This window comes from Sinocyclocheilus grahami, unplaced genomic scaffold (assembly GCF_001515645.1).
Source record: "Sinocyclocheilus grahami isolate Dianchi unplaced genomic scaffold, SAMN03320097.WGS_v1.1 scaffold155.1, whole genome shotgun sequence".
In the NCBI taxonomy this organism is placed as follows: Eukaryota; Metazoa; Chordata; class Actinopteri; order Cypriniformes; family Cyprinidae; genus Sinocyclocheilus; species Sinocyclocheilus grahami.
The window spans coordinates 303,128-317,137 of NW_015505334.1; the positions used below are offsets into that span (position 1 = coordinate 303,128).

At 38.3% G+C, this 14,010-nt stretch overlaps 1 protein-coding gene across 4 annotated transcripts in view; it reads left to right on the forward strand.

Annotated features, from left to right (window-relative positions):
- Positions 1-12,286, forward strand: part of LOC107592594 (seizure protein 6-like) — a 104,382-nt gene extending 92,096 nt beyond the window's left edge. For 2 of the 4 annotated variants that reach the window (XM_016282122.1, XM_016282125.1), the window contains exons 2-3: positions 10,485-11,225; positions 11,873-12,226. In XM_016282122.1, the coding sequence (XP_016137608.1) occupies positions 10,485-11,225; positions 11,873-12,099 (968 nt within the window). In that variant the 3' untranslated portion in view covers positions 12,100-12,226. Of the gene's footprint in view, positions 1-9,633; positions 9,717-10,484; positions 11,226-11,872 lie in introns of those variants that run through there. The other 2 variants (XM_016282123.1, XM_016282124.1) reach the window with 2 other exon arrangements.
- Positions 12,287-14,010: the final 1,724 nt, after the last annotated feature.

Here is a 14,010-nt window from a genome sequence, read left to right on the forward strand (position 1 = left end):
ACACACACACACACACACACACACATATATATATATATATATATATATATATGTGTGTGTGTGTGTGTGTGTGTGTATGTATGTATATATGTTAGGGGTGTAACGGTACAAAAACCTGATGGTTCTATATGGTTTCGGTACAGCAGAGGGAAAAAACTAAACATGGTTTATTTTGGTTTACTGAACAAATTGCTCTTTCTTTAAATATATTCAATTATAATTAAACATTTCTTAGGGATAAAAATCTACCTCAGCTTATGCTCTAAACTATAGGGAGCCCTTTTACATTACTATAAGGTTACAATTAACAAGAGAGCCCAAACTTAAATGTAATTACTATTTATTTTTAAATATACAGTAAAAATCAACACTCAACTTTAAAAAATGTATGCAAACATGTAAATTACACATAATACAGTTTTTACTGTACAATAACTTCTAAATGATACATTTTCTATTTGTTGTTGAAATATGAGATTTCATCTAATATTTAAGTTTTATTTTATTTCAGCTTTATTTCAATTAACAACACTGTTAAAAGTCATTTTTCGTTTCAGTCAACAATGACAACACTGTCACAGAGATAGATACTTTAGTTACATGTATGAATATAATTCTGGGTTGAATATATGGTTTGTTATTGTATATTGATAAATTATCCTTAAATATATTGATAAATAATTCAAACATTATATAACGAGTCATATTAAAGCTACATAATATGAAAACAACATTTAAGAGTTTGTGTATGTGAAGACAATATAGTGTACTGTGGAAGTGATTACTCACCTCTGAGTCTCTCCCTCTCCATATAATTGGAGTCTGTGAGCAGCTCTCTGCCATCCAAATAGATTAATTATGAAGCCTTGTGTGTGTGGAGTGTAAGTGTTGAACTGTGAGTGGGGAAGACACAAAGGGGGTGATGTAGCCACCTCATCTCACTTCTCCCCTTAAAAAGGTGGGGTAAGCGATTTTTCAAAAACGCTTTAGAAAACTGATTTGGGCCGAATAGCAAAACAAACTTGTAGCCAATCAGCAGCGTGTCTACTCATGATGTGGAGGAGAGAGAGAGTTCAGTGCACAGGACGGACATTAGTCGAGCCGAGCGACAGAAAGATAGAGATGGCAGATAAAAACAAAAAGAGGAAAACGTCTGCAGAACAAACGAAGGCATAAGGCAAGAAGTAGGACCCGTGTAAATATCGGATCAGCTTTCCAGCACTGGAGAGAACTCAAGGAGCGGAAGGCCTGCGATCGGACGGCGAGGTTGCTTTGTTTCTTCTCGATAGGTGAGTAATACCGGGTCTGCGACCGCAACAGCTAATACCTGTCTAGTAACTTACAATGGACGTGACAAAGTGAACGTTGAAAATCATTTGAAATTTGTGTCAATACGTCATGAATAGAACGCAGCAGCAGTTTTCTGTCGGGGATTTGCCATGTTGTGCCGCATCCAGTGTAGACCATAGATATGTATATATATCTATGGTGTAGACAGCATCACTGATTATGAGGTCTATAGTATTTTGTCGCACCGCGCCACTCGCGTCCGGTGTAGACACGGTGTAACATTGGATTTGCTTTGTTTCACAGAGCTAATCATTGCCTGGGTTGTGTACGTATGTGTGGGGCGGAGCTATCAAAATAGGGGTGAGACCCTTTTGGGGTAGGGGCATGTTTGTTTTGGTGATTTCAAATGTCAACATTGGCTACCAGAGATCGCTTACCCCACCTTTCCCTCATGCTCTCTGAAAGGGCTCATCATAACTGAAGTGACATTCTTTCATGTTTCCTCTGGGGATAAAGAGAGTTGTGTGTGTGTGTGTGTGTGTGTGTGTGTGTGTGTGTGTGTAAGCAGATGCGTGCAGTTGTTACATATGGATTTGAGAGAGTTGAAAGAATATTCCAGGTTCAATACATGTCAAGTTGAATCGATAGTCTTGATTACCATAGAAAATCATTCTCATGGTCCCTCTTTCTGTTTTTTCTAAAAATTGGCACTTACAATGGAAATAAATAGAACCAATTTTTGGAGGATATAAAAGCAAAAATGCAAAGCTTATATTTTTATTTAAAAAACAAAACATGTTTGGGGTCAATTTTATTAATTTTTTTATAATTCTTGTAATCATGAAGGACACGTTAAAATGATCAAAACTGATTTTACATGGATACAGAAAAATTTCAAATGTTGCTCTTCTGAACAATTTTATATTCATCAAAGAATCCTAAAAATAAATATCTAATATTAAGCACCACTCCAACACTCATAATCATTAATACTCAAGATTGGAGTAATTTCTGCTTAAAATTTAGCTTTGCCATCACAGGAATAAATTCATTTTTATTATATAATACATTATAATAGAACAATTATTTTAAATTCTAACAATATTTTATAATATTAATGTTTTACTGTATTTTTGAATAAATAAATGAAGACTTGGTGAGCATAGAGAAATCTTCAAAAGCATTAAAAATCTTACCAAACCCAAATTAAGCCCTATTCACACGGGAGAAGTATTATCTGGGGACCTTGTGTGTCCCCAGATAATACTTGACCTTGTGTGTCCCCCCCCATACACACATCTGAATTACATGTGGTGCTTTTGCATGGGATAAGTGATTTTACTGATAGAATTTACTGACTTATATCCCAGATACGATGTCAAGGCCTTGAGAGTTCAGTTCTATGGTCCGGTTAGATGGATAAAAAAAAAAAAAAAACTAATATAGTTTTGTACCCTGCGTCATTTACATTTCACCAGGTTAAAATAATTTCTCAAGCTTTATGCTTGATTTATTTGTAACACATTAACCTCAAAACCTTTTCAGCTTTCTCTTTCTGCAAATTGTATTGTATAGCGATATGACTGCACCCAAAATACTATCAAACACTCCAACGCAGCTTCATTCTTAACGAAAGATGGATGAAAAGGCGCACAGGAAACAAAAACCTCGAAAAAATTATATACGACCCGCCAAATCACAGAGATGCCGATTCGCACGGGACTAATATTATCACAGGACCTTGGCATTCGGCGAAATATGGTAGGTCATTTGCAGAGGAATTTTTACTTTACAAATTACAAACATGACCGATTTGCACCTTCGCAACTATTACAAATGACTGGAGGCCACCAGGTAATACTAATCCCGTGCGAATAGGGCTTTAGTCTGTAACTTCACATAGAAACTTTTTTTTTTCCACACTAAAATGTTAACAACACATACTGTTTACATATTGTGGCTACACTATTGAAACCGTATCTTCACATTTACAAATGACCAGTTTACTTCCATTGTAAGTGCCTCATTAATCAAATTGCAATAACTTGCTCTTCCCCTAAAATGACTTTTCTTTTCCACTTCTGTCGCTTAGCCCACACAGACTGTTGTACACTCTTAATCAGTACCCTAATAGCTTAATTTAGAAGTTTTAACAAACTTTTATTCAATCTGGCTCCATTCAGGTGTAAAATAAAACCCACTTTTCACTAATTTCCACTTTAATATCTTATTTAAAATCCTGCTTAACTTGGAAATATGTAATATTAGAAAAGTAAAAGGGGGTTGTGACCACCATTCAAACTGATTTTAAACAGTTTTTGGTTCTCTAGCAAGCATTTTGTTATTACCATCTTTGTGTTCTGAAAGAGCTGTGTGCAGGGCCGTTTCTAGGCATAGGCGAGCAAGGCGGTCGCCTAGGGCGCCACCAGCTGAAGGGGCGCCAATGAGCGCACGTACTGGCACTTTTAGCAAGGTTGTGATAAAGAGTGGCATAGTCACTCATTTAAACAATTTTATGTATTTTCCTATATTGCCACTTCTAGCAGCTCAACTTAAATTAGTAATGTCAGATGTGTCAGAGAAGCCTATGCTAGTTACTTGCTCAAGCAGAAGTGAAGCTTGATTTGGTTTTTTTTCCACTTGTTTTCTTTTTCATAACTTAGACTTGGGAGTGTGCTACTTCCTGGAGGTTTTTGTTTTTGCCTTCACAGTGGAGGCGCGGGGAGCTGGAGCAGACGTATAGCTGTGAGGGAGGCGCTGTGTTAGTTTCCCTGGTGCATTATTGATGCTAGCTGTACACAATGGGGAGGGGAGTGCTTTGCCTCACACTCCTTCTCTTTTTTTACAGTTTTCAGTAGATGCCTTGTGGCTTGTGGTGTGTGTTTTCTCTCTGTATCTGTCTCTCTGTCTCCTTTTTCTCACCGTCTGTTTCGTTCTCTTGAAGCACAGTACCCACAACGTCTCTTTACTGAGCTGTTATCAAAACTCACTTAGGGCTGGGACAGACAAACATCCTTGTAAGGAGGCGGCTATACTTTAATCAATGCAAACAGTGGCTAGCAAACATTGAGTAAAAGATTTGCTGGGTGGCATGTGAAAAGACATCACAGAAAACTGTCCGTCTGCTACCCATCAACCTTTACTGTCAAAGTCAAACAATCCCTCCTCCGGTCACACAGCTGATACATGAGCTCTGGGAGATAAAGCCCCTCTGTGTCTTGATGGGCCTTAGATGCTGCTCTTTGAGCTTAGAGAAAGTATTTTAACACAGTATTTAACACAGTATTAGTTTCCTCTTCTTCTGTTCCATAGACTTGTAATAAACTTATAGACAATCTTTCATGTGTATTGTAATGGATTTAATAGTTTTATTTCAAAAGAATAAATAATACATTTACAAATAACAAATATATTATACATTTTAATAAATAATAAATAATAAATAATATAAATTTTAGTAGTAGTAAATGTACAAAATATATAAAAAATAATTGCCTCAGGAATGGGATGTGTATATATTATATTATTATTTTGTCATGTACTTGTTAGATTTTTTTTGTCACACTTTATTTTAAGGTCCAATTCTCGCTATTAACAAACCATTAACTATTAGCTATCAATAAAATCCTAATTTGCTGCTTAATAGTTAGTAAGGTAGTTGTTAAATTTAGATATTGGGTAGGATTAGGGATTAGAATATGGTCATGCCGAATAAGTGCTTTATAAGTACTAATAAACAGCCAATATGTCAATAATAGGCATGCTAATAAGCAACTAGTTAATAGTGAGAATTGGTCCCTGTAAACTAAAGTGTTACAGATTTTAAAAAAATTTGAAGCAACTTGCAGTGCATTTAAAGGGTTACTCCACCCCAAAATGAAAATTTGGTCATTAATCACTTGCCCCTGTGTCGTTCCAAACCCGTAAAAGCTTCGTTCGTCTTCGGAACACAATTTAAGATATTTTGGATGAAAACCGGGAGGCTTGTGACTGTCCCATTGACTGCCAAGTAAATAACACTGTCAAGGTCCAGAAAAGTATGAAAGACGTCATCAGAATAGTCCATCTGCCATCAGTGGTTCAACCGTAACATTATGAAGTGACGAGAATACTTTTTGTACGTGAAGGAAACAAAAAGAACGACTTTATTCAACAATTCGTCTCTGTGTCTCTCCGCATCACCGTAGCGCCATTTTGGAGAATATCCGCTGAACGCAAGCAGCGTAGGGGAGAGCGGGGCACAAAGTAACACTTTTTGACTTTATCAAATTGTGTAAATCCACATGGGGTTCAGAGTATAATTTTTTTATCCACAGTATTTTCACACTTGTCTAGTACAAATATGTCGCTTTGTTTCATAATTACAGTGTATACGTTTTTCTTTATTTACCCTCAAAAATTGGAAGTGAAATGTGACAACATGCCCCGTAGGTGGGGTACATTGTAACATCTGAGGGGCACGTTGTAACATGACCATATAACAGCTTAAAATGTTATCTGATCTAATGAAAAAAATATACAAGACAAACTAAAATATTTTGTCAATAAAATTAAAGAATGATTTATTTCAAATAAAATAATGGCGTCTTTTAAGAATTAAAAATAACCTGATTTTGGAGTTTGACAATGAACACATTGCAACCATGCTTGGGACGGCCCACATAAACTAGCCAAAATGCTTTACATGTCTTGAAATAATAATTTCTTAACCTTAAACATTGACTGTCAGTCTTTATTCACCTGTTTCTCGTCATTTATCATTTAAAATTTATTAAAGTAAATAGTGTAAATTACATTGCTAATGTCATAGAATAGCACGGCAGGGCACATTGTAACGTAGTGTTACAACATGCCCCATCTGCGAAACTGGAATTTAAAACCGGTTGCTGTCTACTGATAGTTAGCGAAGCATTAAAAAATAATTTAAACTGATAAATAACAGATTGGAGATTAAAATAATAGCAGATTTGTCTCATTTTAAATGAGTAATAAAAACTGAGATGAAAAATGTACTTAAGCCAGAAATATAATTTTATTATGGTAAAATAAATGTTCATCGATATCTTCAAAAGACTTTTGAATTTTGGCGCACTTTTTTTCTCTATATAATGTTGATATAGTAACTAGTAAATGCTGTAAATTTGGTTATGGTAGCATGTGTGGAAATATTTAAACCACGTGTGTTACAACTTGCCCCGCGTTACTTTGTGCCTCGCGCTCCCCTACGCTCTTCTGTGTCAGCTGCGCTGCGCGGATGCGCTGTTTTTGTTCAAAACCTCCCGGTTTTCATCAAAAATATCTTAAATTGTTTTCCGAAGACAAACGAAGCTCTTATGGGTTTGGAACGGCATGGGGTTAAGTGATTAATGACAACATTTTCATTTTGGGGTGGAGTAACCCTTTAAGGCAAACATTTTTATTGGTCCATGCATTCTCTGGGAATCAAACCTGTGACCTTACTGTTGCAAGCTTCTGTTTTGTGTGAATTCGCAAAGCCTTTTGTGTGAATGTAACACCGTGTCCTAACCAGATGCGATGCGATGAGATTCCAGTGACAAGCAATTTGTCTGTCCACACCAGATGCAGTGCTGCTCAATGAAAAGTCAATCAAAAAGCACATACTCAGTACCTGAGATTATCATCGTCATAGTTTGTTTTCTGTTGTTCCTGCCACGACGTCACAAAAATAGAAACCCTTTTCCCAAATAGAATCTCCTGTCACTTGTCGTGTATCGCTGTCAGGGTTGGTTAAGACACAAGTGTAATAGTGCTACAAGTGCATACAAAAGTTGTGTCCCAAATGATGCACGTACACCACCATCTAGAGCTGTAGTCAACTCCAGCTTTGTCGAGTCCAAGACAAGTCCAAGACCAGGACTAGTCGAGACGAGTCCAAAGAGGTTTGAGTCCAAGTCAAGTCCAAGTCCAAAAGTTTCGAGTCCAAGTCAAGACCGAGTCCAAATGAGAGAGAAAAAAAAGGATCCTCTTCAAGACCACATACTTAACTCTTGATAATGTATGTGATGCGAGAGACAGCATATATCCTATTCTAAGAAAATCATTTTACATTATTATTTGTAATGATCAAAAAGCATGTGCAAAGTAACAACTCTGTAGGACTGGGGTCTCCTAACTAGATCCTGGAGGGCCAATGCCCTGCAGAGTTTAGCTCCAACTGGCCTTAACACACCTATCCTATTATAGCAGACATATCCACTGATTTGCATTGATTTTGCCTTTCTAATAGTCCTGCACGATATGAGGAAATTCTGCTATGTGTGATAACAGTGGAGTTTTTTATTTTTTTTTGCAATGATGACAGAAAAATGTCCGAGACCGGACTCGAGTACTACAGCCCTACCACCATCTAGTGTATGAATAGCCCCGCCCCCTCTAGCATGTAATTAAAGCTGCGACAGTTTGGAAATGCATCATGAAAGGTCCAACATTCCACATTTCATCAAGTGCAACATCTGGGAAGTGCACATATTCTTTTTGAGAACACACTCTTCACACTATTTATACTAAAAACGTCTAGAATAGTGCATAAGTATGTGAACTGGGATGCACCTAAAGTACAAAAACTCTTGGGGACAACTTATGAACTCAAAAATAGGACAATTTTTTGGAGATTGTGAAAGCAGCAAAGAACCCAGATTGCACTAGCGGGGTTGCCCAGGTAATACATGTAGGCTACTGTAAGTCACTTTGGATGAAAGCTTCTTATAAATAATGACTAGTAAATTATATGCTTCTTTACAGATGTCTCAGGGCAACTTTTTGCATAAAAATGAATGACACCCCAGTTCTCCCTCCAGCTGTTATTTGCAGTAATTCTTCCTTCATTGTGTTTCGCGCATAAAGGGCGCTATTTAAATAGGAGTTCAGTGAACATACCTATTTGCAAGTTAAGAGAAAATGCAACAGAGGGAAAAACAAAGCCCACACTCCCCCGCTGGTTTGTGTAAAAAGCTTCTAAGGCAGGCTCATGGTCATTTAAAAGTCAAATCCAGCCATTGAAGAGCACAGCACTGAGGGACCTTTGAACAGACAGTGAAGTCAGTCTGAGAGATTCTGTTTATACTCCACCAGCACTAATGGAGCAAATCAAACACTCTCCTGCCTCAGCACACCACGTCTGTTTGGTCTTGCCTGGAGTTTTTAGTGGAGCCTAGACTATGAACCGCTGTGGTTATGTGAAGTGCAGGGGATATATGGGACTTTCCACTGGGAAGCTTTTGGGAATGCTGTTTTTTTTCAACACAAAATCCCTGTGACATTGAGTGTGATATGCATAGTGATTTCAGAAGCTTTTTATAAGTCAGGAACTCCCAAGATACAAACTTTCGCGAGTGGTTCTTTCCAGAAATGTTCGTGTTCTGGGTGAAATGGATAATAATTCACCTTGTAACATTAGGCACATTCATTACATTCAGCCTGTCTAATTTAACAACCTTGAAATTTGACATCGGTTATTTCATAATTACTCATGTAAGAGCACAGCTAATAAATTAATCATAAAGCAAAGCCCTGATTGAAATTTAGAGCTCAGGACATTTGCGTTTTGGTCTTCTCGTCAAAAAAACCCAAATGGTTTTGGGGTTTGATCTACAAATCAAACCCCTACTGAATTCTAAATAGATGACAGGAATTGAGGACTTTCTGCCCTTTTCTTTGTCTCTCATGTGTCATTTTGCCTGGATCTGAGTGATGCGTTAGATGTCGATGTGATTTTTACCCTCAAAGTGAAGTCAATCTCTCATAAAACACACATCACCGCTCAGCGAAACGATGTGTATCTTTTGCCTCTGACACTTCATAGGATAGGATAAGGAGAAGAAAATAGCCTGTCGGTTCCATTCAGTTTGAGATATCATCCTCTCCTTTCTGTTCCTTTCGTGGGAACACGCTTCAGATACACCGGGAAGCAGATTGTTATTAGTAAGTCGGAAAACAGAATGAGAGCTATTAGGGTGCAAATGAAGCATTGTGAAATCAAAAGTTTCCCCAGCACGCAGCAGCCTCCTGAAGGCCGGCTGATTACATCTCACCAGGTGCAGGTGGAGGAGATCCATTTTCTCCGCTACACTTCTCAAATCCACTCATTACGACGTGCCGCCTGATGATGGTTTGGACTCATTAATTGGCAAGGGAGGAGAGAGAGCATTCAAATGAACAATTATGGTGAAGGGGTTTATTTTTTTCCCTCCACATGCTCAAAGGCGTTTTCAAAGCATCTCCAATCATAATCCATTTAGCAGATACATTTCCATTTTGTTAATGTGCTAGGGGTTCTGACCCCACAGTTTGAATGCTTTGCAATTTCATATGGCTGAACCACAAAGCGTCACGAGCCGTATAAGTTGCACAGTCCTCCTCTTCTTGGGTGGTATAGAGTGGAAATTTGTTGTAAAGCTTAACACAAGGTAGGGTGCCTGGCTTTGAAATATGTTAAAAACGACTATAGTTGTTTGAACACCCAAGTTATTTTTGTAGCTCTAAATCATTGTTCATTTTTAAAGCTTTTAATGTTTTTTTTTTTTGATGAAAATGTAAATGTAGTCCGTATTGTTCATGCCATATTTATTAATTTCATTCGGTTACTTGGATTAAACATTTTTAAAGGTACACAACAGTATTTTGTCCTCTCTATTGACAATCTCTGGTTGAAACATAAAATCGCAAGTTACTTACGATGGAACTTTGTTTTGTTTTTTATGCTTTTCATGCTCTCTTGCCAGGGTGGTATCTAGCCTTTTGTCAGTAGTGGGACACAGTCCCCCCACCTAAACAGTGTGCCCTAATTATATTACTATGGTTATATGGACATGAACCTATATTTTTAATAGTTTAGCAAGCTGTGTTGCTTTATGCTTTAGTTATCAATTTTCTGTGTTTTAGTGACTTTTGGAGAATTATCATTTTGCAATTGCTTATGGGGGAATTAAGTGTGGTTTTATGTTATATTGTTTTATGTTACTGATATTATTTTATAATGTAAAAGCACTTGGTCAATATGAAAAGTGCTATAGAAATAAATGTGATTGTTTAGGATTGTTTAGCATCACTGAAATATCAAATAAAAAATCTTTCATCAATGTACATCAGAAATTATGTTTTTGGTGAGATTAACTCTATTCTAAACTCACTGTATGTATATTTCATAATGAGCTTGTATTGACTCTCTCTTCCAGGTTCTTTTATGGACAGGAGGTTGGCAGTCACCCAAAGAGGAGATCAGCTGGAAGCAGAGGACAGGTCCAATCCATATCACACCACACAGGACACAGACAGAGGCCTGCCCCTGTTCACAACGGCTCCCCCTAACAATGGCCTCGACCACCATCCACCTTTTAAGCCCTACCCGCCTTACGACCCTCGGGGCCAAAGCCATGAGCAGTATTTTCAGGACAGCGGAGGGGCAGCTCACCATCCCACAATGCCATCGTCTAATTCCCATCTCCTCCAGAATCCGTCCACACAGCTGGTCCCACACAAGGACGCACCTCCAATATCTGATGTAGCAGCTCCCAGAACCACCACACTGGCTCCATCAGCCGCCGCCCTCACCCAGCCACACGTGCCCAACATCCAACACAAACCTTCAGCTGAAACACAGAGCAGAAGGACGGAGGAACCACCCGTGTCCATGACTGTAGCGTCAGGGACCACCACTGACGTGCACACATCCGCACCGCCTGCTTCCAAACAATCAGACAGAGGAGATGTCACTCCGACCTTAAACAACGAGCCCAAAGATGCAACAATCCTGCTGAAAAGAGACAAAGAAAAGTCCTCAATACTCAAGGTAGAACATGGCACTCCAGGAAGTGATGTTGCTGTAAAAGCATCATCAATGTCTGGGGATTTGGATGAGGAGACCACCACCTCCACCATCATCACCACAACGGTTATTACGACCATGCAGGCACCAGGTACCATTCACATGATCAGCGTGACTTAGATTTACATATTTTTTACACAGCTTCCTGATGCGTAATTCAGAGCTCTTCAGAGGTTTACCTGCCCTGCTTGTGCCTAAAGATGTGGGTTTTGAGATGTCAGTGGATAAGCAGTTTTGTGCCGCTCCTAACATGAGGACTTTGGTAGATTTGTGCAATAAATTCTGGGGTCTGAAAAAAATTAATTCAGGCTACATGTTTGTCCCTTTAAACTAGTTGTTCAATCAACTGACAGTTTGATTATGAAAGTATGTAATTCTGCACATCCCTAATAACTAAGGCCAAGCGTATGAATTTATATGGAGCGAGAACATATCTCTTGACCCTAAGCAGATTTTAACTCTAGAGGAAGATAAAGGAGCCGACAGAGCAGAAAGACCTCAAGGATACCAGAAAATAGTCACTCACCTGCCATTTCACCTGAATTGTCCACGTGCTCCTACACAGCAGGGCAGTAAAACTGACCCTGTTGAATCAGACAGAAAATTAGAAAATCTTGAAGGACAATTAAAGATGGGAGGGAAAGCAATGAAGTGCAATGGAGAGAATGAGAAAAGGCTCACCTCTACTGATGCACACTTTCTCTGTCTCTCTCTGTCCTTCTACCTTTTCTAATGTAGCTCCATGCAACACCAATTTCACATCGCCGGGAGGCTACATAGAGACACTGCAGCAAGCCAGGAGTTGGTACAATACGGATGTGGACTGCACATACTCCGTGACAGTCTACATGGGCTATGGGGTGGAAATTCAGGTAAATTCATCTCACGGTGCTTTTGTTATTGACCCAGTCCCTAGAAACGACCTAAATTACTGTGGAAATCCAGTTCTGCTCTTTTATTCTTGAAAGGTTAAGTGTGTAATTTACTGTGCCTCTAGTATAATATAGAAAAATAGTGACTGTTTTCACAGGTTTTGCAGACACGCCCCCATGTCTGCCATTGGTCAGGCAAACAGATAGACCCACACCAATTTCACACTAGTGGTTAAGTCAATGCAGCCGTCAAATTGGTTGGAAATGTTTTGCTAGCACCAAAGAGCCACAGTGTTACACTTTTCAGAAATCAACCTGAAAATGGCCCTCTTATAGTTCTCCCTGAATATGAGAAAAAGCATTTTTGCATTGGAAAAATTCCTACCTTCAGCTTTAAGAAGTGTGTTTTAGATGTAAAGGTCACATAACTTAATTTCCAGCGATATCGTTGACATGATTGCAAAGATATTATTTAAACTGAGCTGGATGTTGACATCCCTGAATTCAATGATGAACTGTCTTTAACTGAAAAATGAGTGTTTACTATTGTCATTTTGCATTATTGACACTATTTTCCTAATTAATGCTGTTCAGTTGCTTTGACAAAATCTGTATTGTTAAAAGCGCTATATAAATAAAGGTGACTTGACTTGACTTGACATAAATGCAGCTGCTGTTCGTACAAAAGCTGACAGAAATGGCTGATGTATTTGAATGGTTTGGGAGAATATCTGTCAGTGGCTGATGCAGATGTATAATCTATTTATTTGTTTTTTATAATTCTGCTATTGATGGCTCTGTTTTGAACCCTTGTGATCTGCCTATAAAGTCTGTTCTAAATGTTGTGAAAATATGACACATTACAAGTTATTTTGGTCAAAATCATTGCATGTATACTTCAAGGATAAGACAATTCCAGAAACCATTGCAAGAAGCTAATTTGTTTGTTTGTTTGTTTAATAAAATGGTGGACAGAGTCCGGAGAGATGTTCTATTCTATAACTATATTTTAATCAGCAGTGAAGTATTATTAAACAAAAAATTATAAAATATACCCCCTAAAAGTGTGCCTAACTTTCTAAATATTAACAGATTTTATTTTCTTTCATTTCGTTTTGTCATATACATTTCAAGCTAATTTTTGATTAGATACTGCCTGTTTAGACAGTATAGACAGCATGGAAGCTCACCAGGGTTTGGAACAAAACCATGATGTACCCCCTCACAAAAATCACCTTCATCCTTATGATTAACTGCAGCCTCCTTCATAAAATATACAATAGCCATTACCTCCCTGACCTTCCAGATGGTTTAGCTAATATATCTTGAATAGTAAAGATCACGCATACCAAATCACTGTCAACCATCACGCAAGCTGCTGCGGCATCTTAGTTGGTAGAGAGAGAAGGACTGTGAGAGGGAGGGGAGCCTTGTGTCTCATCTCATTCATCCTTTCCTTATACAGACTTGTTAACCTGGGACAGTGTATAAATATCTCTCTCTTTTCCAGCAATTATTCAATGTGACTGATATGTGCGGAAGCCACACAGTTCCTCTCTTAATTAATTGCTTATGGATTATCTGTCCACTCCTTTTGTTTGTTTACGGTATTCTTTAATGCCCTCCTGTTAAACTGTCTCTCAGGCAACTCTTAACTTAATTAAAGCCGCCTCATCCTTCTGCTGATAGACAAAAATAATGTTTAATTCAGACAATGCGAGGACCTGCTTTGCATTTGCTGTGGTCTTACGGCCTAATTTATTCAGTTGGTCCTGGTTAAGCCTTCCTCTGATCCAGAAGCCTCTCTGAATGCTGTACAATCCCGTTTTGAGACCTCATGAGGATCTTGGACTTTGAAGGTGGTCATCAGGAGGGTTAAAATGCATTTAAACCATTTCCATCATTGAGTCGAGGGGGAAAAAATTGATTTTGATTCTTTAGATCACTTCCTGCTCGTGCTGGATGGCCATGGCCTTCTCCAGCTGGATTCTTCTGGGAATCGGG